Raw genomic sequence first — 27689 nt, 5'->3', positions numbered from 1 at the left:
CGGACTGGGGCCTGCCAGTCAGGAAGTCCAAAAGCCAGTGACAGAGGGTGGGGTGCAGGCCGAGTGTGGACAGTTTGTGGGTAAGTTTTTGTGGGTATTTATTTGAAAAATGAAAAAGGTAAAACACTGACAGGTGACTGAACAAAACAGGGCCCAGTTTCCCAAAAACATCTTTGTGTTAAGCGAGCGTTCAGTGTGATGCTCACTCTACAACTTAAGAATCTTCTTTGGTCTAAGACGCTTTTGAGAAACACAACCCAGATCTATGTTTATGCAGCAGTTTGACTCATTACCTGCTTTATTTTAAAACGCTTTATTATATTAAACGTTTTTTTTTTTTTTTTTTTTTTTTGCATATTGACATTGTTTTACCTGAATCTCAGTCAGAGCAAATTCGGCTTGGAAGGAAAGAAAGCAGCAGTGGCCAGTGAGTCTGTACTGCTGAAGAGTTTTGCTTTCGTCTGAAAACAAAGAAAACATATTAAACAGAGATTACACTATATATACCTTAAAAACAAATCAGAGATGGGAATAATGTTCCTGCAAAAGCCAAGACAAGTTGAAGACCTTAAGGTGAACAGAAAACCAACAGAATTGTTCGCTATGGAGCAGCACTCACAGGAGACTAATATCACCATGTCCAGTGCCAACCGTGGACTAGAGATAAACATTCTCTCAGCACTGGGCTGTGGAGAACTAGAACTATGTTCTCTGGGGTGATGAAGCTCCATCCAAGAACATTTAGTGTTAAGCTTTGCCAGATGTGTAGAGGCTGGTGCTGCAGCAAAGTGTTTATTAACATTTAGATATTTAATGTACCCTTACTTTTTTCCAGTGTCTTAACACAACACTCGGAGAGAGAAATTCCATTGATATCTGCTTGTCTTTTAAGGTCCTTCTCGGCAATGTTGATTTCTGTTATGAGCTTTAAAACATCTTTATTCAGCCTCCTATCTCCCTTTTCTCTTTTGTAGTGAAAGGCCTGTCTGGAAAAGGCAAAGCAAGACAAGGTGAGGCAAAGCAAGTTTATTTAGAGATCAACTTTCATACACAGGGGCTATTCAAAGTTCTTTAAAGAGTGAAAAAAAGACACTAGAAAGCAATTAAAATTATTGAAAAGAAAGAATAACCACCAAAATAATATTCTACAATGTTTATAATGACAGGCAACTTGGGCATAATAAAAGTCTGTTTAATTTCAATTAAAATACATGTATGTTTTTGGCATTAACAACAACAAAGACATTAAACACGGACCTCAGGGAACAGCGGTCCTTTAACTATGTGTAACTATGTACTTTTACTTACAAACAACTTTCCAGGGCTTCACCATGCTGCAGTGAAATAGCTCTTAAAAACACATCCTGTTCAGCTTTATATGCTTCAATCTCCTGCTGCAGAAGTTTTAATTCCTCTTTAAGTTTCTGCTCCATGATTCCCTAGTTTAGTGGACAAAGGTATGCGATTAGGGTTTAATATTTTAAAATGTTGTGTTTATACAAGCTATTAATATAGCTCCAAATCATTAATGGTTTAAGCCAATGACAAGTGCCTAAAATATATTTGTGACATCCATTCATGGTGGAGAACCACAAGTTTTAAAGTAATAACATTTGTGTTCAGATTTAATACTAATTTAACATTACAAATATTACACATTAAAACTCAGACTACCTACTGCTACCACCAGCAACACTTTTAATTCTGCAAGTTTCTCAATAATGTAGAATTTCACATCAACAGACACTTAATAACTTTGTTTATATCTCAGTTGTTGAATTATGAATTCATTTTGAATGTGAAAGGTGTTAAATCAATACAAGATACAGCGGGTAGATGTCTTCGGGATAAGAGTTTAAGTTAAGTTTACAAGGTTAGGAGAATAAGCACATTTCAATCAGAGTTTCTGTACAGGTTATTTTTTAGCTACTTTTTCCCCAGCTGTACTGCTGTATTTAAGGTGGAATGGGAAATTCGTGTATGAATGTGGCAAATAAGAAACCAACTTAAGACTATTTTCTAAATATGATTAACAGCGATGAATATATGGTCGTTAAATATTAAACTAATGTCATTATCCGAAGAAAAGAAGCGTATATTCCTAAATATTCACTAATAACTTACTTATAACACCGTGGCTCAAGATCCTTTTCGTTTGCTGGTCACAAATTTCGCGCCCAACTCGACCAAACCATTTTCTTGAAACGTAGGAGGAGGCTGAAAATTAAAGTTTATTTTGCAGTTGCTGTCTGTTTGTAAACACACAAAAAGGTTTCATAATACAAATTAAGAATTTGTTTCTGAAGCGTTATGTAGAACAAATGCGTCTTTAACGTTTTATTATTTTAACGTAAACTAGTGCTGGGTAGTTGGTGGATGAGCCGGTTCTTTGATTGCATTTTGGGAGTCGACTCACATTAAAGAGCTGACTATTATTTAGGCGAATATTTCCTATTAACATTAATGCAGAAAAAATGGGTAGTCATTATGATATTGTAGCTGTAATTTACAAACCCCCCTCCCGACCTTACCTGGTGAACTTAATATTCCAGTTCCGCATTCACATTATTATTATTTTATTTTATTTTACATAACTTTACTTGCAAGTAAGTGTTTAACCATTTTATCATGTGCATGTGATGTTTTTTATAAGCTAAAAAGTATATCATCAGCAAAACAAACTGTCAGAACCATGACTGAGCATTTCCACTTTAAAACTGCAGCATTACAAAACTGCCTCAGTAACACAGACAGGGTTTCTTACATCACTTTGTTAACGTTAGGGCAAAGCTTACACGTTTCAGGTGAGTATTGGAGGGGTGAAAAGAGGTGAAGTCCAGGCGTATACTCACAGGTCTGTTCATTATGAATAAGGAGTAAAGTGAAGAATTGCATCTAAATCTGTTTTAAGGCAGTGGGGGTTTTTCTTAAAGCTTCTAAACATGTGTTTTTGAAGAACCATGAATTATAGTGGAACAAGAGGGCTTTATGTTCACTTTTCGAGGTTTTGTTGTTGATTGTCATGCCATTCAGTGCTGAACCGAGTGTTTCGAGTCCCCCGAAAGAGTCGGAATTCTGCTAGGAACTTCACATGCGCGGAACTGAAGCCATTTGGTTGTGCTTCTCAGGAACCGTTTTCTTGTGACGCTTGACGGTGCGCTCCATGTGAGAAACTGAGCAGGAATGTAAGACATATTTTTATACAATTTTTACTTGTGTTTGTATGTTTTAAATATTTAATTCTACATTTAACGTCATCCATTTAGCTTCTCCTAAAGTGTGGTGTTGTCTTGCTCACTCTTTCTAACGTAATATCAGTGTTAAATTTCAGGACTTGTTGCTATAAGTTGTAAATCACTTAAAAGGGTGTAGGTTCTGCGTATTTGCGTGTTTAAATGTTGTCCTTTTATAGCATTTGTGTTGTTTTTTGTACCTAAAATATTCGATACATTTTAAATGACTTTTTATGTTTATTTCATAAACGAAACATGCTCTAGTATATATTGTACCTTTAAGTCTAATATATGTAAATATGCTCTGCCCTAATTGGCTGTTTTGTTTTGCGTCTCATTTCAAAATCAGGACTTAAACACTCATTAAATGATGGGTCTAAAACGCCACAGACTGAAAAGCACCTATGTCAAAGTGTAGGATTGATACATCACATCAACAGCAAATTCCAAGTGTTATGTGGAGCAGTGCAGCTGTGTGCTCTGGAGTGATGGAGCTCCATCTGATACTTCTCTGATGAGTTAGTGATGCAGAAATAGTCGTCCAACATCAGTTTTCTCAGAAGAATAGATGCTGTTCCTGCAGCAAAAGGGGAATTCTAATATCTTTTAATGTAACAGGAATTGTTGGAGATCTTGTTTGTTGGTTGTTCTGCTGAAAAATGAACATTGGGTTTATTGTTTTCAGCAGATGTGAGTCTGAAGGATGAAGCGACTGTACGTTGGTGGCCTAAGCCACACGATTTCAGAAAAAGATATCAGAGATCGATTTGGAAAATTTGGCGAGGTTTCAGATGTGGAAATTAAAACAAGGACAGATGAACTCGGTGAGAGCTCATTTAATTCAGATTAATAACATTAATTTATTTATCATATTGACATGTTATGATGTACTTGTGAGTAAACTGTTTCTTACTCTTCTTTACAGGATCTCCTCTGAAGACGTTTTGTTATATCAATATAAGTATTTCAGACGCTGACTACAAAAGATGTAGGTTTGCATGTTTAATTCCTACCGTCGTATATAAATGGTGAATGTATTGTAAATAGAAGTTTACCATTATGTTTTTTCCTAGGTATGTCTGTCCTGAACAAATCCAAGTGGAAAGGTGGCACATTACAAATTGAACTAGCCAAAGAAAGCTTTTTACACAGGTACTTTTTGTAAGCACATACTTATTAATAAAGCCACAGCGCTCTCTGCTCACTTCATTGTCTAGTTTTGATTGCTGTCAGGTTTCATGAGAAAGCATGGGACATTACAGTGATGCAGTTTAAAGCTGAAACACAGTACAAAATTAATTTAATAGTTGGTGTTGTTAGCGTGTAAGCCCCACCGCTTTCTTTCAAACTTTTTACCTTATTGGCTGCTCATGTTGGTCATAATGGTATGTTACAGACTTGCTGAAGAGCGTCAGAAGGCAGCGGAGAAGACTCATGCACCAGGATCTGACCCTAAGGAAAAAGTAATAGAGGCTTTTAAAGCAGCTGGTGTGGAGAACTTCCACATGAAAGCAGCTGTTCCAGGAACGGAAATCCCTGGACATAAGGTTCATATTCGTATAATGAGTTTTCATTGAAACAGCACCTGAGTTTGACAATAGAATTATTTTTATATTTATTTATTTTTCTCTTCTAGAACTGGGTCGTGAGCAAATTTGGAAGAGTCCTTCCTGTCCTTCATCTGAAATGTCAAGGGAAAAAAAAGATATCCTTTTCATGTTGAACAGTTTGTTGCTGTGAAAATTATTACATGAGGATAATTCCTTTTTTTGATATTTGTTCAAACACAAAATTAACCTCACTACTTTCTGTCATTGTGATGATTAAATGTAAAGATATAGCATGTCTGATTTGGTCTTCTCAGAATACAGTTTCTTGTATTTTTATGTTAATTATATGAATATGACCTGTCCAGTTAAATCGCCATTTCCATTTATAAATTCCCCATAGCATTTTTTTTTTTACCTTAACCCTGGTCCAAGTATTAAAATATGATCCGTCCAAGCACTGCCACAACATCAAGAAGCTGGAAGCTGAGGAAGGGGTTACTCCAGTGTCCAAACTGACTTGGGAGCTGGACGGTGGAGATGATGAAATCAGCAAAAAGCGAAGAGGGGAGTTCCCACCTCAGAAAAAAAGGCTGAAGAAAGCCACGACAGATTTGGACTTAAGCTCTGTTCTAAGTAGACCTGCAATAGTGACAACTAATGAGAAAAGGACTTCAACACACATTAGAGGAGTTGATTTTTCAGCAAAACAAGTGAAGAAGCCTCATGTACAAAACTCTGTGTTTGTTTTAGATAGTGACATAGACTCTGATTATGAAATTGAAATGCTGGTTGCTCAAGAACATTCACAAAACCAAAAAAAAGCATCCGTAGAGGAGGAGGATAACTTGGAAGTAGTTGGAGATGATTTTCTTGTGACGTCTAACATGTTCTGGGGAAGAGAAAATGGGGTGAAAGCTCAGCGTGCAATAAATACTTCAAGTAACGACGAGGAATATGATTCTGCCGACACAGACGAAATACTTACTCAAAGCAAAACCCCAGGCAAAGCTGAAAAAGCAATGCAGTCTGAGGAGGGTGACAAAATCTCTACAATAAAATCTAATAAAGGCAAGAAGAAGGTGATGAAGAAGACTGAAGACAGCCCAAAGTCTAAAACCCAGTCCGATAATGAGGATAAAACTGATAATAGTGATGGCTCTTCAAGCGAATGTGTAGATTCTGAATATGAAGCTTTGATGGGGGGTTGCTACAGGCTGGATCTGTCTCTAGGAGATTTGGAGAATCTAGTCAAAAATACAGAAGAAGCCTCAGATGATGAAGAAAGTGATGATGCTGAAAGTAAGCCACAAGCTGGGTCAAGCCAGCTGCCCAAATCCTCTACAAAAAGCTCATCACAAAAGTGTGGCACTAGGCCAGAAGATATCTTGGCTTATCTCTTTGGATCTGATGTGGAGAATGAGAAGACAAATACGATGGAAGTTGTGAAATCTTCTCTACCTGCTTTTGTAGGAACAAAGAGTCTTTTTGGACCTTCTCCCTCAGGCTCAGGTCTCAAAAGGCAAGCCGAAAAAAATGACTGTGAGCTTAAGGTTGGGCCCAAAAGAAGCAAAGAAGACAACGAAACTATGCCTAATAAATGTGCCTTGAAATATCCTTCAGGGCTTTCACATAGGTCAGCATTTGTAGATCCACAGGCATCTGATCTCATGGAAAAAAATAACAGTGAACAGGTTCTCTGTGTCATTTCCTCATCTGAAAACTCTTCATCCAGTGACGAGGTGGAAAGCAACAAGGATGTATACAATGAACCTGAAGTCATTAAAGAAAAAAACAGGACTCCTCCTGTACCCAAACATCAGGGTATTACCACCTCTCTGTCCCAGGTTCATTGTAACAGCAATGAAATTAATAAGGAGAAAAACGCACATGAAAATCACAACAAAACTTCAGACCCTCACCATAAGTCAACTCCTAAATGGTCTTCCAAAGCTGACCCTTCCTCCAGCAGCTCCTCATCCTCAGAGGAGTCAGAGACAAGTAGTGATGATGATGAGGAGGAGGAGGAGGAGGAGGGCAATAACACACAAACAATTCTGAAGAGATCAGAAGTTCCCAAGTCTCAGCAGACTGATAAAAATGCAGGATCACATTCCAGAGCTCTTCAGCCATGTGTTTCTGATCCAGAAAAGCAGCAACAGGACAATCTCAAACGCCTCGCTGCACTGGAGCTGAGGCAGAAGGAGGCAGAGCAGCAGAAGAAGCTCATTCAAGGGGCCCTTTCTAAACTGGTGAGTCATGAGACTAGAAATACATTCTAGTTTGTGTAAAAAATGCAGAAGAGGGCAATATCTAATTCCTTACTCATAAAATAGACAGGACTCGAATAAAAACGCAAAACAATAACAAAAGTACACATGACATATGTTATAGTAGTGTTGTATTAGGCCCTTTTTATCAGGAGACAACGGGTTCATATCCAGATGAGGCCTCAACGCTCTGAAGCTGGGTGCCTTAGGTTTGTATATTGGGAAATTCACTGAAAGGGATGGAAATTGAGATGACAAATATAAACACTCAGAAAGCATCACATTTAAAAAAGTTGGGATCAAATCCTCACAGAGATCTTACCCAAAGATAAATTATATATGTGGCTTTTTATTTCTGAAGGACAACCCAAATCCAAAGAGAGGAAAACACATAGTTTTTGATTCGGATGAAGATGAAGAAACCTCTGCAGCCCAGAAAAACACCCTTCTCTTTGAGGATGATGATGATGAAGAAGAAGAGGAGGAGGAAGCAGGAGAAAAACACATTTTTAAAGAAAAGGTAGACAATTATTTTTTATAATAAATAAAAAAAACTATTATTAAATAAACCCAAAACAGTGATTTGTTTAGGTTATAATAATGACTGTGTTTGTTATGGCATAAATCACGTTTATTCTGTAGGATAGTAAAAAGGCAGGAGGAAGCAGATTATTTGATGACAGTGAGAATGAAGAGGATGAAGCTGAGGAAGACCATTTCCAGATTAAGCCACAGTTTGAAGGCAAAGCTGGACAGAAGGTACATTGGTTGTTTGTTCTTTTTACACATGGTGTGTTTAACTCCAGATTAAAGTAGTATTTTATGTATATTTTAAAAGTAGATGTTTGTGTACAACACTTTTTTTTTTTTAAAGCTCATGGAATTGCAGTCCAGATTTGGGACAGATCCAAGATTTCAGATGACTTCAAAATTTCTTGAAAATGACAATGAAGAAGAGGAAGAAGGTCAGATTACTTCTCTTTATCACCAAGTAAAATTTTGAACCATCTAGAAAGGTTATACATGAAGTTATTGTATTTTGGTAAATGGTCTCAGTATAGTTACATAATTATTACATGTATTTTCAATGGTAGAACGCCATACCCCAATAGTTTTATGCTTTCATCATGGCCCTAGAACTTACTTATTATACACACACATGCACTGTGTGTCCAGTATTTGTAGAAACACGCTCATCTAAGTCAGTTAAGGTGAGTTTTAGAGGGAAAGCTTAGGGAGAAAAAATCTATTGCTGGAAACAAAAAGGAGTGATGGAGAAATTCTTGTTTCAGATGCAGGAACCCAAGAGCCACTGGAGCAGGAGCTTGTTGAGGAGAAGAAGAAGAACCTGGCAATCCTGCAAAATGTCCTTAACATCAGCATTCAGCCGAGTGATTCAAGTAAAGAAGCAACAAAGGCAAAGACATTTAGGTAGAGTAATTATTCAGGCTCTGTACTGTACAACCAGTTTGGTAGTGTGGGTTGTCCCTAGTGTGGGCATAATTGGCTGCAAGGCAGGAATACACCCTGGAGGGGGCGCCAGTCCTTCACAGGGCAACACACACACTCACACCTCTGGTCACTTTTGAGTCACCAATCCACCTACCAACGTGTATTTTTTTTTTTTTTTTTTTGGACTGTGGGAGGAAACCGGAGCACACCACACTCCTCACAGACAGTCACCCGGAGGAAACCCACGCGGACACAGGGAGAACACACCACACTCCTCACAGACAGTCACCCGGAGGAAACCCACGCGGACACAGGGAGAACACACCACACTCCTCACAGACAGTCACCCGGAGGAAACCCACGCGGACACAGGGAGAACACACCACACTCCTCACAGACAGTCACCCGGAGGAAACCCACGCGGACACAGGGAGAACACACCACACTCCTCACAGACAGTCACCCGGAGGAAACCCACGCGGACACAGGGAGAACACACCACACTCCTCACAGACAGTCACCCGGAGGAAACCCACGCGGACACAGGGAGAACACACCACACTCCTCACAGACAGTCACCCGGAGGAAACCCACGCGGACACAGGGAGAACACACCACACTCCTCACAGACAGTCACCCGGAGGAAACCCACGCGGACACAGGGAGAACACACCACACTCCTCACAGACAGTCACCCGGAGGAAACCCACGCGGACACAGGGAGAACACACCACACTCCTCACAGACAGTCACCCGGAGGAAACCCACGCGGACACAGGGAGAACACACCACACTCCTCACAGACAGTCACCCGGAGGAAACCCACGCGGACACAGGGAGAACACACCACACTCCTCACAGACAGTCACCCGGAGGAAACTCACGCGGACACAGGGAGAACACACCACACTCCTCACAGACAGTCACCCGGAGGAAACCCACGCGGACACAGGGAGAACACACCACACTCCTCACAGACAGTCACCCGGAGGAAACCCACGCGGACACAGGGAGAACACACCACACTCCTCACAGACAGTCACCCGGAGGAAACCCACGCGGACACAGGGAGAACACACCACACTCCTCACAGACAGTCACCCGGAGGAAACCCACGCGGACACAGGGAGAACACACCACACTCCTCACAGACAGTCACCCGGAGGAAACCCACGCGGACACAGGGAGAACACACCACACTCCTCACAGACAGTCACCCGGAGGAAACCCACGCGGACACAGGGAGAACACACCACACTCCTCACAGACAGTCACCCGGAGGAAACCCACGCGGACACAAGGAGAACACACCACACTCCTCACAGACAGTCACCCGGAGGAAACCCACGCGGACACAAGGAGAACACACCACACTCCTCACAGACAGTCACCCGGAGGAAACCCACGCGGACACAAGGAGAACACACCGCACTCCTCACAGACAGTCACCCGGAGGAAACCCACGCAGACACAGGGAGAACACACCGCACTCCTCACAGACAGTCACCCGGAGGAAACCCACGCAGACACAGGGAGAACACACCGCACTCCTCACAGACAGTCACCCGGAGGAAACCCACGCAGACACAGGGAGAACACACCGCACTCCTCACAGACAGTCACCCGGAGGAAACCCACGCGGACACAAGGAGAACACACCGCACTCCTCACAGACAGTCACCCGGAGGAAACCCACGCAGACACAGGGAGAACACACCGCACTCCTCACAGACAGTCACCTGGAGGAAACCCACGCAGACACAGGGAGAACACACCGCACTCCTCACAGACAGTCACCTGGAGGAAACCCACGCAGACACAGGGAGAACACACCGCACTCCTCACAGACAGTCACCTGGAGGAAACCCACGCAGACACAGGGAGAACACACCGCACTCCTCACAGACAGTCACCCGGAGGAAACCCACGCAGACACAGACTGCGACACCGTGCCACCCCTAGTGTTGGTTGTTAATATTTCTGTTACCAAGCACTTTTCAGAAAGTTTTATCCCATTCTACAACACCCTAAAAATTAATATTTATTCATTATTTAGCATTTCCTCTTTAACTAAATGAATAAATGATTTGTAAGACACAATCATTGGTGGTGTTTTCACTTTCTTGATATAAGTTTATATATTAATAGTACATGTCTTTTAAATTTCAGAGACGTCTCAGCTCTGCATTACGATCCGACAAAGGAAGCTCATGCAGCTTTTGAAACCAAGGCGGAGACTCCAAACAAAGAAAGGTAAGTTTTGCTTATTTATCATTTATTCTGAGGATTATGAAGACTTTGATGCGCTGGTGGCCTGTGTTGTGTGTGTTCCTGCACTGAGCCCAGTGATTCAGTATAGGCTCTGAATGCACTCCAACTCTGATCAGGTTGTAGTACAGAATATGGAACAAAGAAAAACCAATGTATCCAATAACCTACTTTTCTCGACAGTAAAGCTGCCAGGCGAAGAAGACGTGAGGAGGCAGAGAAACTCCCTGAAGTCTCTAAAGAGATATTTTATGATGTTACCGTGGATCTAAAAGAGGTGTTTGGGTCTTCAAAAGAAAACCAGAATGAACAGAAGGAGAAGCTTTCGTGGGACAAAGAGGAAGATGAGAGCGAGGATACAGCATTGGAGGAACACACTCACAAGTTATCGCTCTCATCTGGTGTAGACACTGACAAAGACTCAAGTGCTTTCAGGTTCTCTTTCTTTGGAGATGATTCAACAACAGAGACCCCCTCGGAGACAGGTGAGGATCTTATTCAGAATGAGTATATATTATATTACAGAGAAGATCCAGTATACACCTAGTGCAAATATTCATCCTTTGCTACAGCACTGAAAACTGTGATTACACGAGACCTCTTTCATTCAGCGTCGAAGGTTTAAAATAAGCTGTTTTTATTTGAAGCACTTCACTAAAAATGGCAATTTAAAAGCACCATATTCAAATTGTTTAAACAACCCCACACGACAAATCCAAAGCCAAAAACATGGCTTATAGTCAAGTCTAAGTTATTCCTTTATAATTGTTGTTATAGAATTATAGAGAGTGCACTTCCTGCTCAGTAGGTGTAAGATAGTTTTGGTATTAAGCCCAGTATTTTCTGTTGGTGTTGAACCTGTGATAGACATTAGATGTGTGTCGATCTCAAAATAACTCAATGACCAAGGGTTTTAATATTCTACGTTTTGTTTTTTTTTCCAGGTGAATACAAGATTGAGACTCTGAAAGGGGCCAAAGTGTCTTGGCAAGTGGACCCTCGCTTCCAGGACAGCAGCTCAGATGAGGAAGATGTGGAAAATGAGGAAAAAGAGACTGAGGAAATTAAAGACCAGTCACTTTCCACCACCCTCACAACTGAGTACGTTTTTAGTGGAGATCAGATCTTTAAATGTTTTAGATTCTCTCAGTTGGCAGTGATTCAGTACGGTTTTCCTGATTATACATAAAGCCACTGTTTTGAAAAATCAAATCTATACTATGTTTTTGATTCGTCATTAAAACAAAACCCACAAAACCAAAGTAAAACAGAAACATTGAGGTAATACAAGAAAATACAAGTAAAATGAAAGATATCAACATCTTCATTCATTCATTGTCTGTAACCCTTATCTAGTTCAGGGTTGCGGTGGGTCCAGAGCCTACCTGGAATCATTGAGCGCAATACACCCTGGAGGGGGCGCCAGTCCTTCACAGGGCTACACACACACACTTTCGCACATTCACTCACACCTACAGACACTTTTGAGTCACCAATCCACCTACCAACGTGTGTTTTTGGACTGTGGGAGAAAACTGGAGCACCCAGAGGAAACCCACACAGACACAGGGAGAACACACCAAACTCCTCACAGACAGTCACCCGGAGGAAACCCACGCAGACACAGGGAGAACACACCAAACTCCTCACAGACAGTCACCTGGAGGAAACCCACGCAGACACAGGGAGAACATACCACACTCCTCACAGACAGTCACCCGGAGGAAACCCACGCAGACACAGAGAGAACACACCACACTCCTTCCTCACAGACAGTCACCCGGAGGAAACCCACGCAGACACAGAGAGAACACACCACACTCCTTCCTCACAGACAGTCACCCGGAGGAAACCCACACAGACACAGGGAGAACACACCACACTCCTCACAGACAGTCACCCGGAGGAAACCCACACAGACACAGGGAGAACACACCACACTCCATCCTCACAGACAGTCACCCGAAAAAAACCCACGCAGACACAGGGAGAACACACCACACTCCTCACAGACAATCACCCGGAGCGGGAATCGAACCCACAACCTCCAGGACCCTGGAGCTGTGTGACTGTGACACCTACCAACTGCATCACCGTGCCGCCCTCTTTAAATCTTGACATTTTCATTTTTATTTATAGTCAAGAGAAAATACATAAACTTGTGCTCAAACCAAAGCTGTATATATTTTTTTTCATTCCAAAATTTCATCATCTCCTTGTTACACTTTATTGCAGAGAGCCTGGCCCCATAAAATCCTTCTTCTTTTTTCATGAAGGTGACCTACGGTTAAAAGGTAAGATATATATTTATTACACTATTTTATGATGATATTGTTGTTGTCCTGTGTGTGTGGATCATAATCAGTTAACTATGTTTGTATTTCTCACTCCAGAGGGACCTCGATTGTTCTGCAGAAGTGAGAAACTAGAAGATCAAAGAGAAGCCTGGGAGGAAAAGAGATCACAGCTCAAAGAGGTGGGATATTCACTGGAGTTTAACAGTGATTTTACAGTTTTACACATTAGAAATGGATATATTTGTTTACAATCTATATGTAAAGCTGTGTTATTTTTGTCTGTATTACACTACTGAGTAATTAGTTCCCCAGAAACGTCTGTATTTTATACAAATATTTCTGAATTGTGCTAAACTCATCAGTTGAAATGTAACAATGTCATGTGATTCAGGTTTTGTGTGGTGGTGCTAAATTGTGTCTTTTATTCAAATGAAACTTGGATCATTGTGACATCATAGATTTACATATTTAATCTACAAAGTCAATATGTAGCAAACAAATATAACAGAATTAGTGCAGTTTTAATGTCCTCTTTGCTCGTTTTAGGAGTACCGGAAGAAGCACAAAGATGCCAGAAGAAGACAAAAAGCAACAATGAAAAACTGAACCACATCTAGATTAGGATCTTTGTTTTTAGCTTGCTTCATAAAAAAGGCATTTTGTGTAATATCATGGAGGCACAAATAAACTGAGTGTTCTGTCATAGCTGTAATATAATACCAGAATGTGCTGGGGATATTAATATTTGAGTTAATATCCTTTGTTTTCAATGTAAATAAATGTCATGTTTTCACCACCAGATGTCAGAGTTGCTGCAGTATTTATACAGAGTCTCTTTTCAGGTTCCACCCTTTGATTTTACTTTTCAATATATTTCACATGAAGCCAGCCTTTTATTATCAGAGGTCAAAGATTGTGTTTTCTTTCTATTTCTCAACAAAAACTATTCAAATTCGAACCGATTTGTTTCTTATAACAAATGTGCACAGTCACTTAAAGCATGTTTGGTTTGTGAAGGAACACTGCAAGTTTAAAGAGCATGGTTTTTTATGTTCAACACTTGGTTATCTGTTTTTTCTTCTGGAACCAAGGTGTGAACAGACTTTGGCACCATTTACCAGCCTCTATTTTTCAATTATTTATTTATTTATTTAGTTCAGGCAAACACATCTAGTCCGTTTATCGTGACTTGTTCAGTGTCTGGTGTTTGCTTCAAAATTCGACACTATAGATGAGGACACTGTTGCTAACAATACTTTAAATATAAACAGCAGCGGCAGCCATCTTGAAGCTTGAAACCAGAAAGTATACACTGATAGTCATGACATAAAATGAGCTTGTTTCTACACTCACTGTAGATGTAATCAGCTCCACTGACCATGTAGGTGAGTTCTGTACCTGCACTGTGGGCCCTGACTACAGAAGGACTATGAATTGGGGCTAAGAATGTATGCAGAGCACACGTGTATAGACAATGTTCTCCTGTATGGTTAGAGTAGCTGATAAATGGACAGTAAGTGTAGAAACCTTAAGGTTTCTTTAAAAGTTTTGATTTACAGATGAACCTTAGGGGTCAATATTGATTGAAGTGCACTTCCTAATTCAGCCATTTGCTGTATGTCTCCAAGTTAGGAGAGCTTCACTTTGGCATTGGGCAGATTCTTCCTGTGCCTCTACACGTAGATGGAGCGGGACGATTAGAAATGCTGTTTCAGCACTCCCTGTGAACAAACTATTTGTGTAACAGAGCTGTAAGGCCAGACTGAGAGAGGCCCTAGTCCTGCCCTACTTAACACATGCTCTTTGACTCTCTCTCTCACACACACATACACACTGTGTGTGTGTTAAACACCTTTTATTTGGTTGCTATCAGGGTGCCAGCACTTATCTGCAGTGTGGCAATTTCCATTCACCTGTATTGCCCTCTTCAAGGGCTTTTCTTGAACTAACCTTGTTTCTTTTGTTTAACGTGTTCAGCTCAAATACGATTACACTGAACACATCCATAGGAAAAGAGGTCCACTTTATGTAACGTGTCAGCAACATCTGCTTACCAGTGTGTACACTCTGACTTATGTGAGTTAGATGCAGTGTTGTGTTGTTCATATAAACCACAACTAGGTATGAGGGAAATATGCATGAAGGCCAAACAGGAGTTTATATTTATATACACCATGGGACACCTAACAGTCGCCTAAAACCGGGGGGTCCTCAAAGCTGGATTTCTCAATTTAGCCAGATACCTTAAACCACAAACCAAATGTTGGGGGAGAAAGAGGAGATAAAAACGCACCACTCTCACTTAAGATCTGCTACAAACGCCTGTCTCATCCATTCCCTATGAGAAGACAAGTCAGCACCCTGGATCTAAAAGGATGTGGAACTGAGAAGTCTTACTGAGAAAATAAAGTAAACAAAAACACAATAGCATTTATATCTGAACAGCAAATCTTGACTGAAATGTGAGGGTGACGTTTTATGAATTGGTGAGTTTTGTAAAGGGGATTATATATAATGAGTAGCCTGGGCCCAGGGAGGTATAATTACCCAGCACTGTGCTGTTGAGCAACAGAACTGTGTTTTGATGCTCGTGGATTCTACACTTACAGGGAGCCCCAGTGGCCAGCTAAAATTCCCTCTCTTCTCCAGTAGAGTTTAAAAAGTTGCAGCACGGTTTAACTGTGCGATGTTTGTGTTGAATGTGTTAAAGTGTGTGTACAAACTGTTCTAGACCCCTTTAAACACAACACACACCCCCTTCCTTCCCCCCACCCCCACCCCCACCCTCCCTCTCTCTCAGCATAAACAGGACGCTGAGGTTTCCTATTTCTCTGACATCACAGCTATGTGTGAGCAGTTACAGGTTTAACTCACATTACGGGAGCCAAAATCTGTTTGCGCAGCCACTTTACAATTCTTTACAATAAATAAAAGTATATATAATGTCCTCACAATGCATGAAAACAAACGTGTGTGTGTGTGTCTGAGAGAGCAGGAGGAGAAGACTGGAGGAGGGGACTGGAGTCCCTCTGCAGTGACATAACACTCCATTAAAGCCTCAGCTGCCATTTTGTGTTAGCGGAGTGAAGATAGCAGTGAATGTGGAGTATAATGTTTCATACTGAAAGATGGACAGCTTGTACTAATTACCACTCATTCAGACTCTCCAAAGGCTAATATTCTGAACAGTGCTGAGCATTTTGAGCCATATTTAGCCTCAATGTTTTCTTTCTCCTATCTGTCAAAGCCTTTTGAATCTGCTCAAATCTGTTAATAAGCTTAATTTCATAACATAAAGGAATATTGTGTGTTTTTATATGCCCAGATGTTTGTAGGCACCTGCAGTACTGATTTTGTATGGATCACAAAAGCATATTCAAATCAAATAGTGAAAGGAATAATCACAAACTGAATGGCAATCTGACCCCAAAGAACACAGTAACACTTCTCTACTGCTCAGAGCTGGGATATTTATAACACATGGCGTAGGGCATGCTAAAATAGCCGGATGTATAGCTGTGTGCTAGAGCGTCGTTCAAAGTTTTTAATGCTGAGATAATGAAATGTTTGTCTGCATTACAATGCATTTCTTGGACTAGTATATGTCTTTATGTTATTCTTGGCTGGAACACCCCCCCCCCCCCTTCTGCTGTGCTCCATTAGTCAACAATAATAAGTGTAATAAGAGAGAGAGAGAGAGACGTATGTTGGGTATGTTGGCTCAAGATTCACCAGCACTTTTTAAATTCCTTTCCATGCCAGCATACACAATGATTACCTGTTACCAGAAAGAGAGAGAGAGAGAGAGAGAGAGAGAGAGAGAGGTATGTTGGGTATGTTGGCTCAAGATTCACTAGTACTTTTTAGATTCCTTTCCATGCCAGCATACACAATGATTACCTGTTACCAGACAGAGAGAGAGAGAGAGAGAGAGAGAGAGAGGTATGTTGGGTATGTTGGCTCAAGATTCACTAGTACTTTTTAGATTCCTTTCCATGCCAGCATACACAATGATTACCTGTTACCAGACAGAGAGAGAGAGAGAGAGAGAGAGAGAGAGAGAGAGAGAGAGAGAGAGAGAGAGAGTGAAGGGAGAGAGGGAGAGAGAGTGAAGGGAGAGAGGAGAGAGAGAGAGAGAGGGAGAGAGAGAGAGAGAGAGAGAGAGAGAGAGAGAGAGAGAGAGAGAGAGAGAGAGAGACGTATGTTGGCTCAAGATTCACTAGTACTTTTTAAATTCCTTTCCATGCCAGCATACACAATGATTACCTGTTACCAGAGAGAGAGAGAGAGAGAGGGAGAGAGAGTGAAGGGAGTGAGAGAGAGAGAGAGAGAGAGAGAGAGAGTGAAGGGAGAGAGAGAGAGAGAGAGAGAGAGAGAGAGAGAGACGTATGTTGGCTCAAGATTCACTAGTACTTTTTAAATTCCTTTCCATGCCAGCATACACAATGATTACCTGTTACCAGAGAGAGAGAGAGAGAGAGGGAGAGAGAGTGAAGGGAGAGAGGGAGAGAGAGAGAGAGGGAGAGAGAGAGAGAGAGTGAAGGGAGAGAGAGAGAGAGAGAGAGAGAGAGAGAGAGAGAGAGAGACGTATGTTGGGTATGTTGGCTCAAGATTCACTTGTACTTTTTAAATTCCTTTCCATGCCAGCATACACAATGATTACCTGTTACCAGACAGAGAGAGACAGAGTGAGAGAGAATAGAGAGAGAAGAGAGAGAGAGAGAGTGTTTAGGGCATGCACGTGGCTCAACAGAATAACAAACCCCCATCCCCCACTGACATAGAGACACACAGTACTGATAGAAGGCGAGATTCACTTCACTGAACCGATTCTTTGAATTGTCTATGTCAATGTATCGAATAGATTGTTATAAGAGTCAGTGAACCATGAATCATTTGGATTAAAACTACACATCTCATTACACCGTTGTGGACAAAGTATCTCAGCGCTTCAGAAATAGCTTTTCGTAAACTGTCACTAAAATAACAGAAGGAATTTTATCTTGAATATTTCCACCTGGGGTTAAATTAGTGTTGGATTTGTTTTGATGTAAATAGTTAATTGTAGAGAATGTGACACTAGAATGTTCTCTACAGTGGTGTAGGAGCCAGACCCCTCAGTGTTAAACACAAGCACAGTAGAGTCATTATTTTACCCTATACAACCTACACTAAACTATATTTTCTCCTCATTTCTCCCCACATAAAAACATTAAAATGTCTGTTTATATAGACATGAATTCTTCTAAAAAACTTCTGCTTTGTTAAACAGTGAATGTGAGCAAGTGTTGTAAAATATCCAACAGAAAAATATCCCAGCCCTCCTTCCGAAAACACTCCCCAAAACACACCTGCTTGTGTACTGCCTGACTACAGCTGGAGGAGTCCCAGAGAGGGAGAGAGTGCTGGAGAGAAAGGTTCAGTGCATGTTTTCTCTTCTGCCACAGGTTCTGTTCTTTTTATTTTAAGAGCATTTGCTTATTGATGAACTCTATAATGTAAATTGTTTAAAACAGTGTTGGTAGAAGTACCAGTGTCATGAGTCTGGGTCTAGACAGAATCTCTGGGTGCAAGCTTGGATTGATAATAAATTATGTCATGACATTTAATCACACCACATTGTAGCATACTGAATAACTTCTGTGAATGCTTTTAAACCCTTTAAGTCATACAAAGTGAGCACATCCTCAGCTGTAAAGCAGCTGTCTATCAAACAGAAGTCAGGGTGTTGACATCTGCTGCTATAGATATCAACACAGTTGCACAAGACACCAGCCAAGCTCACAATGCCTCTCCTGTGCTGCTGTAACCTTACAAACTCAGATGGCTGTACTTTTCCACACGTGAAGGTCCTTTCCTCCCCTCCCTCAGACTCCTCCTTGTTCAATTCTCAGTCCTTGTTTGGATCAGTGACCATACACCAGTTAAAGGGGGACGTCACTGAGTTTCCAAAATGTGTCTATAATTGAATGGTTAATGTGTAAACTAAGTCAGAATGGTTGAAGTGAAATGCTCCGTTCTCGTGGTAGTTACGGAATCAGACATGCAGTGGTAGCAAATGGAACCAGACATCTGGAGTCTTACTATAGGGTATATAGTATATTTATATACTTTTATAGGTTTGTATCTGATGCTGTGAATTTAAAATAATAATAATTTAAAGGGCACATATCTGGCATTTTTTATTTTAATTATTTATTTTATTTATTTTAAATTTTCTTCTAATATCTACTCCTGTTGCAAAGTCTTCCCAGAAGCTTAGATGCTTTTCATCTCTACCTATACAAACACCTTTTATTTTAGAAGTAACAATGGGTAAGCAGCTCTCCACAAATGTTGGGGCATATATTTCAGACTGCTGTCTACAGGCCAAGTCCTTTTTTTTCAGTGAGAATGCTTTAACAGTTAGCTAAGGGGAATGTTGCACTGGCTGGGTGTAACCTGTTGTTGAAGTAACTGTGGTCATGGTGTAGATTTGTCATTGTGTGCACAGACGTCACAGAGACATGAATGGAGCCTTGCATGTGTTCTACAGCTTTTAAACATGATTTGACTTGCCAATATAGAAATAAACTCTCTTTTAAAGAATTTGATATAGTGTTATACAAGTCACTCCAATGTCCAGCATTTACTACATTTAGTTCTAAAGAATTGTATGCTCGGTGGCGCAGCAGGTAGTGTCGCAGTCACACAGCTCCAGGGACCTGGAGGTTGTGGGTTCGACTCCCACTCCAGATGACTGTCTATGAGGTGTGTTCTCCCTGTGTCTGCGTGGGTTTCCTCCGGGTGACTGTCTGTGAGGAGTGTGGTGTGTTCCCTCTGTGTCTGTGTGGGTTTCCTCCGGGTGACTGTATGTGAGGAGTGTGGTGTGTTCTCCCTGTGTCTGCGTGGGTTTCCTCCGGGTGCTCCAGTTTCCTCCCACAGTCCAAAAACACGTTGGTAGGTGGATTGGTGACTCAAAAGTGTTCGTAGGTATGAATGTGTGTGTGTGTCTGTGTTGCCCTGTGAAGGACCGGCGCCCCCTCCAGGGTGTATTCCCGCCTTGCACCCAATGATTCCAGGTAGGTTCTGGACCCACCGCGACCCTGAACTGGATAAGGGTTACAGATAATGAATGAATGAATTGTATGCTTATCCTATATTTCTTAAGAAATTAAGGTATTTATATTATAGTTTGTCCCAGGTGTATTGGATGGAGCTCCATCACTCATGAGAATGCAGTTCCATTGCTCCACAGCCCGGTGTCGGAGGGTTTGTACACTTCTGGCTAAAACTTGGTATTGGGCATAAGCTTAGTTTTATGTGTGGCTGGTCCTTTTTTATTGGTCAGTGCTTTTGGACATAGTATAGAACAGGATTTCTGAGTTCTAGAGCTCTGAGACTGAAATAAATCCATATCAAGGCATGTCACAATTTAGAGTACATAAAGTAAACAAATGTGGTGACGTCCGAACTGACTGCCTGCTCCTGTTTTATACAGGAACGACTTGTTTTGCACTTTGGTTAAGACCTGTTTAAAGAAGAATATTCGACCCAAACCTTTTTGCCAGTTCATTCAAATTGTTCTTTGGCTGAGAGGAATTTTTTTGCACCTTAAAAACAGTTCTTCTAGTAGAAACGCTCACGCTGCCAAAACCGTCTGACCCCTACTAAGAGAGGTTAGAGAAAGAAAGAGTGGTGAGAGAGGGAGCGAGAAAGAGAGATTAAAAAGACATGGGGGAGGGAAGTTAGAGGGAGAGGGGAGAGAGAAGTGGAAAGAGGAGTTAGGAAGAATTAGGGAAAAAGGAGAGAGGCCGGTGTGGTAGACAGAGCGGAAGGCTAGACCAAAAAGAGAAAGTGTAGAATGAGAGAAACATTAGAGAGAGAGAGAGTCATTTGGGATTGAGTGTTCTCTTTATATCATTATCTGGGGGAATAATCCTGCTTGGAGCTCCTTTAAGCTCCGTCAGGGGGAGGGGAGGAGTCCCACTTTTTCAACGGCTCTGAGCTAATCCTGAACCTTATCTGCTTTATTAGAACATTGGTGTTGCCTTCATCCCATATTTCATCCATCTGTTCTGCTCAAAGCGTCAGTAGACACAGTATTTGTGCTTATGATTAATGTATAGATGCTTCAATTCATTGATCCAAAAACTATACCATATATGATTCAGTTAGAACAATTAAAATGATCTACACTATGTTCTCATACACATCCAGCCAAGTGATGTATCCAGCCAAGTATCAGCTTTTATTTGTTTGAAATTTTTGATTCCATATGTTTTTTACAGAGGGAATACATTTCTCTTAAGTTTAACATAATGTGTAAACAATTGTACAATTTTAAATGTGCCTGAGGACATATTTGAGGTTTATGTAGCTTCCACAGTGTAATGTTTTTAGGAAAAACAACAAAACCATCACGTGAAACTGTTTATTCACCCTGAAGAGTCACTGAATCTTATGAAGCAATCTGTAAACGTGACACAAGACACATGACTCCAACTCTTAATATCTCTGAAGTTTCTCCTCCGTGTCTCCTCCTGAGTTTTAGTGGAGATCTCAGTAAAGTCTCACCCTGGGCTAAGATTTGCTGAGACAATAATGCTCGTTTTTGTCTGCAGCTGAATAAAAATCACAGAAATCTATCATGTCTTGTGTTTCTAATGCTGTTTCTGCTGATGTATTAGAGGAGAATCACTGTTCGTTCTAAAGGCCATTGAGCCACTGAAGAGCAACATTTGAACAAGAGAATTTCACTCTGAGACATGTTACTGCAGGAGATTCAGAGGACTTGGTTTTTGCCAAAAAAACTTCAGTGTTCAGTGAGGAAGCCTCTATATGCCTCAGAGCAAAGCCCAACCCCCACCAGTCCATACCAGCACAGCCTCCTTCTGTCTCAACTGCCTCAGAGCTTCCAAAGCTCTTAAAGGAGCCTCCCACACTCAGAATGTATGTTTACTTAGATGTTTACAGGAGAAGGAAGAAGATGCTCGAAATATAAAGCAAGTTCATGTAAAATCTTTTAATTCCTAATACTTTAGGACCATTGTTCACAATGTGAAAAGCAGCAGGTGCTTTCAAATATGTCAAAAAATTAAGTTCAATGAAATTATACTTATCCAAGTCATCCTCCAGCTTGAGTATCAGCTCCAAAAAGTTCTGACTGACTGTGTTTTGCTTCACTGGAGCCTCCAGCTCCTCTCAGCACAGTAACTGACACGTGCATGACTGTTTTCTTCCTTTTCTGGATCATTTTTGTATAAAATAAAACTCTAAATCTCCAAAGTCATTGGTGTGACCCAATCACAAACAGCACCACAACAACAGACCATCACACTACACACATGAGAGAGAATTAGAGACTAATTGTGAATAGAGGAAAAAGAGCTAATGAGAAAGCGTTTGTAAAAGTCCTTTACTCACAAATGTACTTAAAATACTCAACATATACATCAGTATTTCTTTTAGATTCATATTCTTTAGTAAATGGAAGTACTATCCACCACTGGTACTCTAATAATGTGTTAAATTGTTAAGATTATTCATGCGCCTTTTTTATACAGATGATATGATAACTATAAACTATAAATGTGGCTATCAGAACACTTTAACACTGTTGGGTCGCCACATTTCACTTGTTTATTCAAGATTAATGTCTTTTATTGGGCTCAGATGAGAGGGACATTTTAACCAAGTCTCCATTTACAGAGAAACAAAGGGAAAAAAGAAATCCCCAGACATTTTCTATGTATTATTCTTACTTCCTTATTTTTTGTTTTTGTTGTTTCTTTTCCATAGAACATCCTACAATTTGTAAAGCCAACGTTTATGAGTTCCTATGAAATAATAGGCCTCATTTTCTAGAATTCACTAAAAAAGTAAATATATAAAAGGATGTTATATGCAGAGATTACAGTGTCATTACGATTATAATTATAAATATACACTACGCTAATACATTTCCAGCGTATCTAACTGAGCACTCAGAGACCTATTCTGGTTCCACTGTCATAAGTATGCTATATTTGTCAGAACAAATGCCACTTTACTATTTGCAGAGCTATAAAATGTCCTGTTAACAAATAAAAAAGAAGACACAAAACCCAAAAACCACCTATCTTCAAGATCTATCACTGAGTGTTTTTGACGCTACGCTACACAAAGGCACACAATCTCACTCTTCACTAACAGATCATTACTGCTGCAGGCAAATAATACATTACAAACAGTAGATCATTTGGATGGCTCGGTTTCAGGTCATTAAATGGTAAATTCTCAAACATTGTTAGCAACTAGTTCCATTTGCCTGTGCAGTTATGTGTTTTATTAAAACTGTGATGAATTCCATTCTAAAAAATGCACCACAACCACCCTTGACTTTGGGCTAATGTTATCTTGTTAAGAAAGAAATACTGCTTTGTGGATTACCCTCTCAGGTGCAAATACAGCTGTTAAATGTGCTCTCTAAAACCACCAATCTCCTGCACATTTTTTGTTAGTTCTTTTATTATTCAGAGCTAACTAACTTTTTTTTTAACACCTGGCATTGTTTACGACAGCATTTACAAAACCCTGGGTCCTAGCTCTAAATGAATGTTGCTGAAAAACAAAAAACCCTGAAAGCAACAGGAAGAAACACAGGAATCAAGACTCAAAAGAGGAACCATCCTTCTCTGGCTGACACCTAAGAACTGTAGCTCTATGAATAAAGAATGGAACATTCATGTATTGCACAAAGCAGGGTTTCTCAATTTAGACAGAAAATTATAAGCCCAAAGTCTGTCCCGTAAGCAAAGAGCTGAGAGACATTTCTATTGTACGGTCCTCAGCTTATGGTTTATCTGGCTATCTGACAGCATCTCAGATATTTTTTTTATATAGATGGTTGGAATTCCCGTTTTAAAAAATGTGAATTCGTACACATTTCAAGTCTATAATTATGTCAGGTTATCAATGCTATCTCTCAGGTTCTTTATTCTACACCACCGTCTTTCCTTTCACAAAGACCATTAAAAAGACATTATGTGTGCTATTTAGATCAGACATAAAAGCTAATATGAAGTGCTTTCTTCAATTTTAGTAAACCCTTCGTATAGAGAAACTCTGCAAGAGAGCATACAGCTTTTATTCTCGTCATGAAAATGAGCACTGCTGTTGTGACATGTCTCTGAAGCCCAAGACTAATCCATCTGGCAACAGCACAAGGCAGAAGTGGGTGTGGAAGCAGCCTGCAGTATTTAACTAGTTACACAGGCATCACGTTTCAGCCTTGCTTTTATTCCTCTACTGACCTATACAGGGAATTGAATGGTTTAAAAAGGTCAAGGAGCCTATTTGACACTGTATCAAGCCATTATACACGAATGGTGGTTAAATATAAAACACTGACCCTTCATTTTGTGAATGTGTGCTTCATATGTTCCTCAATTTGTTTATTTTTACATGTTTTAATGTAGCAAAGGTTTCAGACATGCCTTTGCCAGTTTTTACAACAGAACAAATCTAACGTAATCTCTTTTGTAAATCCATTCACATACAAATAAACACGTAGCACAAATACTTTATCAAACATATTTTATATCTCTGCAACCTTTACATGGCGTCGCTGAACAGTAAGGCAGTATCCAAAATGGATCCTAGCTCCCTACAAAGTGGCTAGTAAACCACGAATAGTTGATTCCTTCAGCAAATTAATGGATCGCGTATTCTGTTTAAAACTGCGCATGATCTGCGCTCCAAATAACCCTTGGTTTGCAGTGTTTGTGTGCAGGAGCCATTTTACGTTGCGCACTACGTAGGTAGTAGGAAGCCATTTGAGACAGACCCCAAAAAAATTGCTGCGGGGCGTGATCTCGATTCTGATTGGCTATTGCGACCCACTCCTACTTCAGGTCACTTCATAACAAATAACTGGCTAAGGATTCGTGTGAGAATCGATTCCTGCAAACAGATTCTCTTCAACAAAGTAATGTAATTTTAAAATGTCACATATACAGTTCTCACGTGTAGATAAATGGCTAAGGACTTGAGCCACTTTATTAAGACTAAATTAAAGCTATTTTACATGTTAACACTCCTCTAATCTGGTACATTTAAGAACTCAACTATGTTCAGCAAATGATGTTTAGAAGGTATTTCCAAGAAAAAAAATCTTATAATTACTAAATCATGGCTTAGCTGTAACACTACACCTTCACCTTCATTCACTACATGCAAATCTATGAACATTCAGTTGGTCCTTGCTTCCCTTCACTCACCCCTACACCACATACCTGCAGCTCAGAAGCACATCAGGGCTGTAATTTATGAAACTGTCTAAATCCACCCATTTGAAACACAGCAGTTCACGTATGCTACAGCTTCTAGCCTGTGTACAATACTGTGTAGAGTGGGTCTTTAACACACTGAAACTACATTTATATGGAAACAAACCTACAGAAATTTATGACCACTAATTTCCTATTCAGTGCACTGTAGTAAGTGGATTCGTTGTCCTATCCATAAAACAGGTTTATGAATCAATTGTGTAATTACATTTTTAATACACAGTATGAAAACATTCGATTCACTGAATCCAAGCTTCCCCACTATTATAAACACAGCCAAATATATATTCAATGCCTTTCTATGTTGAAGAGATGAGAAAGCAGACTTGACTCGTGAATCAATGAATCGATTTTATCAAAGGTTTGAAACTGCAAAGACTTTTTTACTGAATCAAACTTACCCACCACTATTTAAAACAAGACCAGACAGCTCAAGAGAATGAGCATGTGGAATATGAATGTACTATTGTGTGTGTAAGAGATGAGAGCAGACTCGGCTTGAAAAGCAATTCATTGTTTAATTGACAGTGGGAAAGAATCGGTTTGCAACTTCCCACCACTATATAAAACAACAACAAATCATAAAACAAAACAAAGCAACAACAACAAAAGAAAGACCATCTGAAATGGCAATGACAATTGCAGAAATGGCTTACAACAATGTAATAAATAAGTTTCGGTCCAGTTGATAGTAGTTTTGTTGTTTTTTTACCTGTGGCAGGTCTATATAACATCACATGGTGCCACTGCGTCACAGAACGCGTTAAAGTCTTTCGTCATGAAGTCCTCACTCTGCAAGACGTCGTCCTCAGAGGGGAAGTACTGCAGGCTCTCCTCTTGGTCCTCAATGAAGCTGAAAAAGGTGAAAGCTCGGTGGTCTGCCATTTGACGCTTCCCAAATCGAGCTGTTGGGGGCAAGGGTAGATCTGGACTATCTAGAAGAGCTCCTCTCGCGTTCTCCAGGACACCCAGGTACGCGTCCATGTCAGCAAAGTCCACCTCACAGTCAGAACCGCTGTCTGTTCCTACAGAGTCTGAACGCATGTGCATCAGCTGGTACTTCTCGTGCATCAGGAACTGGTTGGTGTTCCTTGGGGCCCTCATTCCTGGCGCTCTGTTTCCCTTGACATTTGCCGGACGCAGCCGAGGTTTGCCCCGATTTCTTTGATGAAACCAGCCAGGATGGTGATGGCCTCGTCTCGGACGGTGCCCGTGTCTCTTGGCACACTTGTGCCAGCTGCGATGGCTCTCACCTAGGAGTGGACAATAAGGCAAAAATGTCTTCATTTTCAGGACAACGTATTTTGGGCTGAATGATTTGGTGAAAATATTTTCCAAACGTATAACAGATTTATCAGTAATACTTATTTCATTTCTGAAATTTGAAGGATTGAGCGGAGTGTAAATAGAAAACTTTAGAAAATTTAAATATCAGTTGTCCAGTTTAACAGCTATGAAATGTAAATTGCCGTTTATAGCTTTACATTTATCTCCTCAGTTTCTGAATTAAGATGTTAGGCAAATGACACATGCCTGGCTAATTTGGCTTCTCAGTTGTGGCTGTGATGTCACAGCTCATGGGGGTTTGGCCTTTTCTGATTGGTCCAAGCCATGCACAGGCATTTACATGATCAGTGTTATTAGGCTGAATTTCCCTACTTAAAAATTGAGATTCAGACTGAAAACTGCAGCTGTTGCTAATCAGAAATTAAAACAATATCAAATCGAATAATCTTTCAGCCCGGAAGATACTGACACATAAAAACAATACTGTTTATTAAAAAAAATACAACAGGACAGATCTAATCCTGAGAGGCGTATTGATCATATTGACATATCATGTCACTCACCTCTAGCCTCGACTCTTCTTGATTCCTCCTTGATCTCGTCTTTGATGGAGAATCTGCTGCTGAAGGTTCCCCACATTCCCTTCCCACACATTCTGTCGTCCCACAGCCTTGAAGGAAAACCTCCTGTCTCACATACTCTCCTCAGGGTGGGAGAGACAAAGAACAAGCCTGATGCTTGCTTTTTCTGAGGGAGGTGTGGTGTAGACAGCTTACTGGGGTCTCTTGTTTCTCCCCAATCTCTAAGACGCAGTCTACCTTTTTACTATTTTTTCCAATTTTTTCTTTGTAGCGGGCTTTCGATGGCACATAGCCTGACGCGGTGCCTCCAGCCTGGGCAGCTTTGAGCCGCTTCGCGAACCTTGCCCTCCTCTCTTTTCGCAAATATAATATCTAGATATGAGCTGTGGTGTTTGTAGTTTGCTCTGCGTTTTTCGTTTTATTGTCTATGTGCGTGAACAAATTAC

General features: G+C 40.6%; 3 protein-coding genes across 6 annotated transcripts in view; 1 reads left to right on the top strand and 2 right to left on the bottom strand.

Annotated features, from left to right (window-relative positions):
- Positions 1–2988, bottom strand: part of cenpp (centromere protein P) — a 55676-nt gene extending 52688 nt beyond the window's left edge. Inside the window, exons 1-5 of one of the 3 annotated variants that reach the window (XM_066672538.1) lie at positions 2853–2988; positions 2125–2217; positions 1309–1439; positions 826–986; positions 373–461 (exon numbers count right to left, since the gene is read on the bottom strand). In XM_066672538.1, the coding sequence (XP_066528635.1) occupies positions 373–461; positions 826–986; positions 1309–1433 (375 nt within the window). In that variant the 5' untranslated portion in view covers positions 1434–1439; positions 2125–2217; positions 2853–2988. Of the gene's footprint in view, positions 1–372; positions 462–825; positions 987–1308; positions 1440–2124; positions 2218–2531; positions 2550–2795; positions 2824–2852 lie in introns of those variants that run through there. The other 2 variants (XM_066672539.1, XM_066672540.1) reach the window with 2 other exon arrangements.
- A 56-nt stretch (positions 2989–3044) lies between these two features.
- nol8 (nucleolar protein 8) lies at positions 3045–13859 on the top strand. Of its 2 annotated transcripts, none has more exons than XM_066672534.1 (17): positions 3045–3185; positions 3922–4057; positions 4159–4221; positions 4307–4385; positions 4630–4780; positions 4870–4938; positions 5215–7032; positions 7412–7570; positions 7693–7809; positions 7925–8015; positions 8343–8481; positions 10672–10755; positions 10954–11255; positions 11715–11871; positions 13006–13064; positions 13164–13246; positions 13614–13859. In XM_066672534.1, the coding sequence occupies exons 2-17, from the start codon at positions 3937–3939 to the stop codon at positions 13671–13673; spliced, it is 3552 nt and encodes a 1183-aa protein (XP_066528631.1). In that variant the 5' UTR covers positions 3045–3185; positions 3922–3936; the 3' UTR covers positions 13674–13859. The 2 variants fall into 2 exon arrangements, with proteins under 2 accessions (XP_066528631.1, XP_066528630.1); XM_066672533.1 differs by having other exon boundaries at positions 3052–3185; positions 3919–4057.
- Positions 13860–25868: 12009 nt separating this feature from the next.
- Positions 25869–27468, bottom strand: wu:fb55g09 (uncharacterized). Its single transcript, XM_066672461.1, has 2 exons — positions 27226–27468; positions 25869–26628 (listed from the first exon to the last, which is right to left on the bottom strand). Exons 1-2 carry the CDS (start codon positions 27314–27316, stop codon positions 26099–26101), a joined length of 621 nt encoding a protein of 206 aa, XP_066528558.1. The 5' UTR covers positions 27317–27468; the 3' UTR covers positions 25869–26098.
- Positions 27469–27689: the final 221 nt, after the last annotated feature.

This window comes from Hoplias malabaricus, chromosome 5, assembly GCF_029633855.1.
Source record: "Hoplias malabaricus isolate fHopMal1 chromosome 5, fHopMal1.hap1, whole genome shotgun sequence".
In the NCBI taxonomy this organism is placed as follows: domain Eukaryota; kingdom Metazoa; phylum Chordata; class Actinopteri; order Characiformes; family Erythrinidae; genus Hoplias; species Hoplias malabaricus.
Note: the sequence above shows the minus strand (reverse complement) of the source record. Positions and strands in the feature narration are given on the sequence as shown.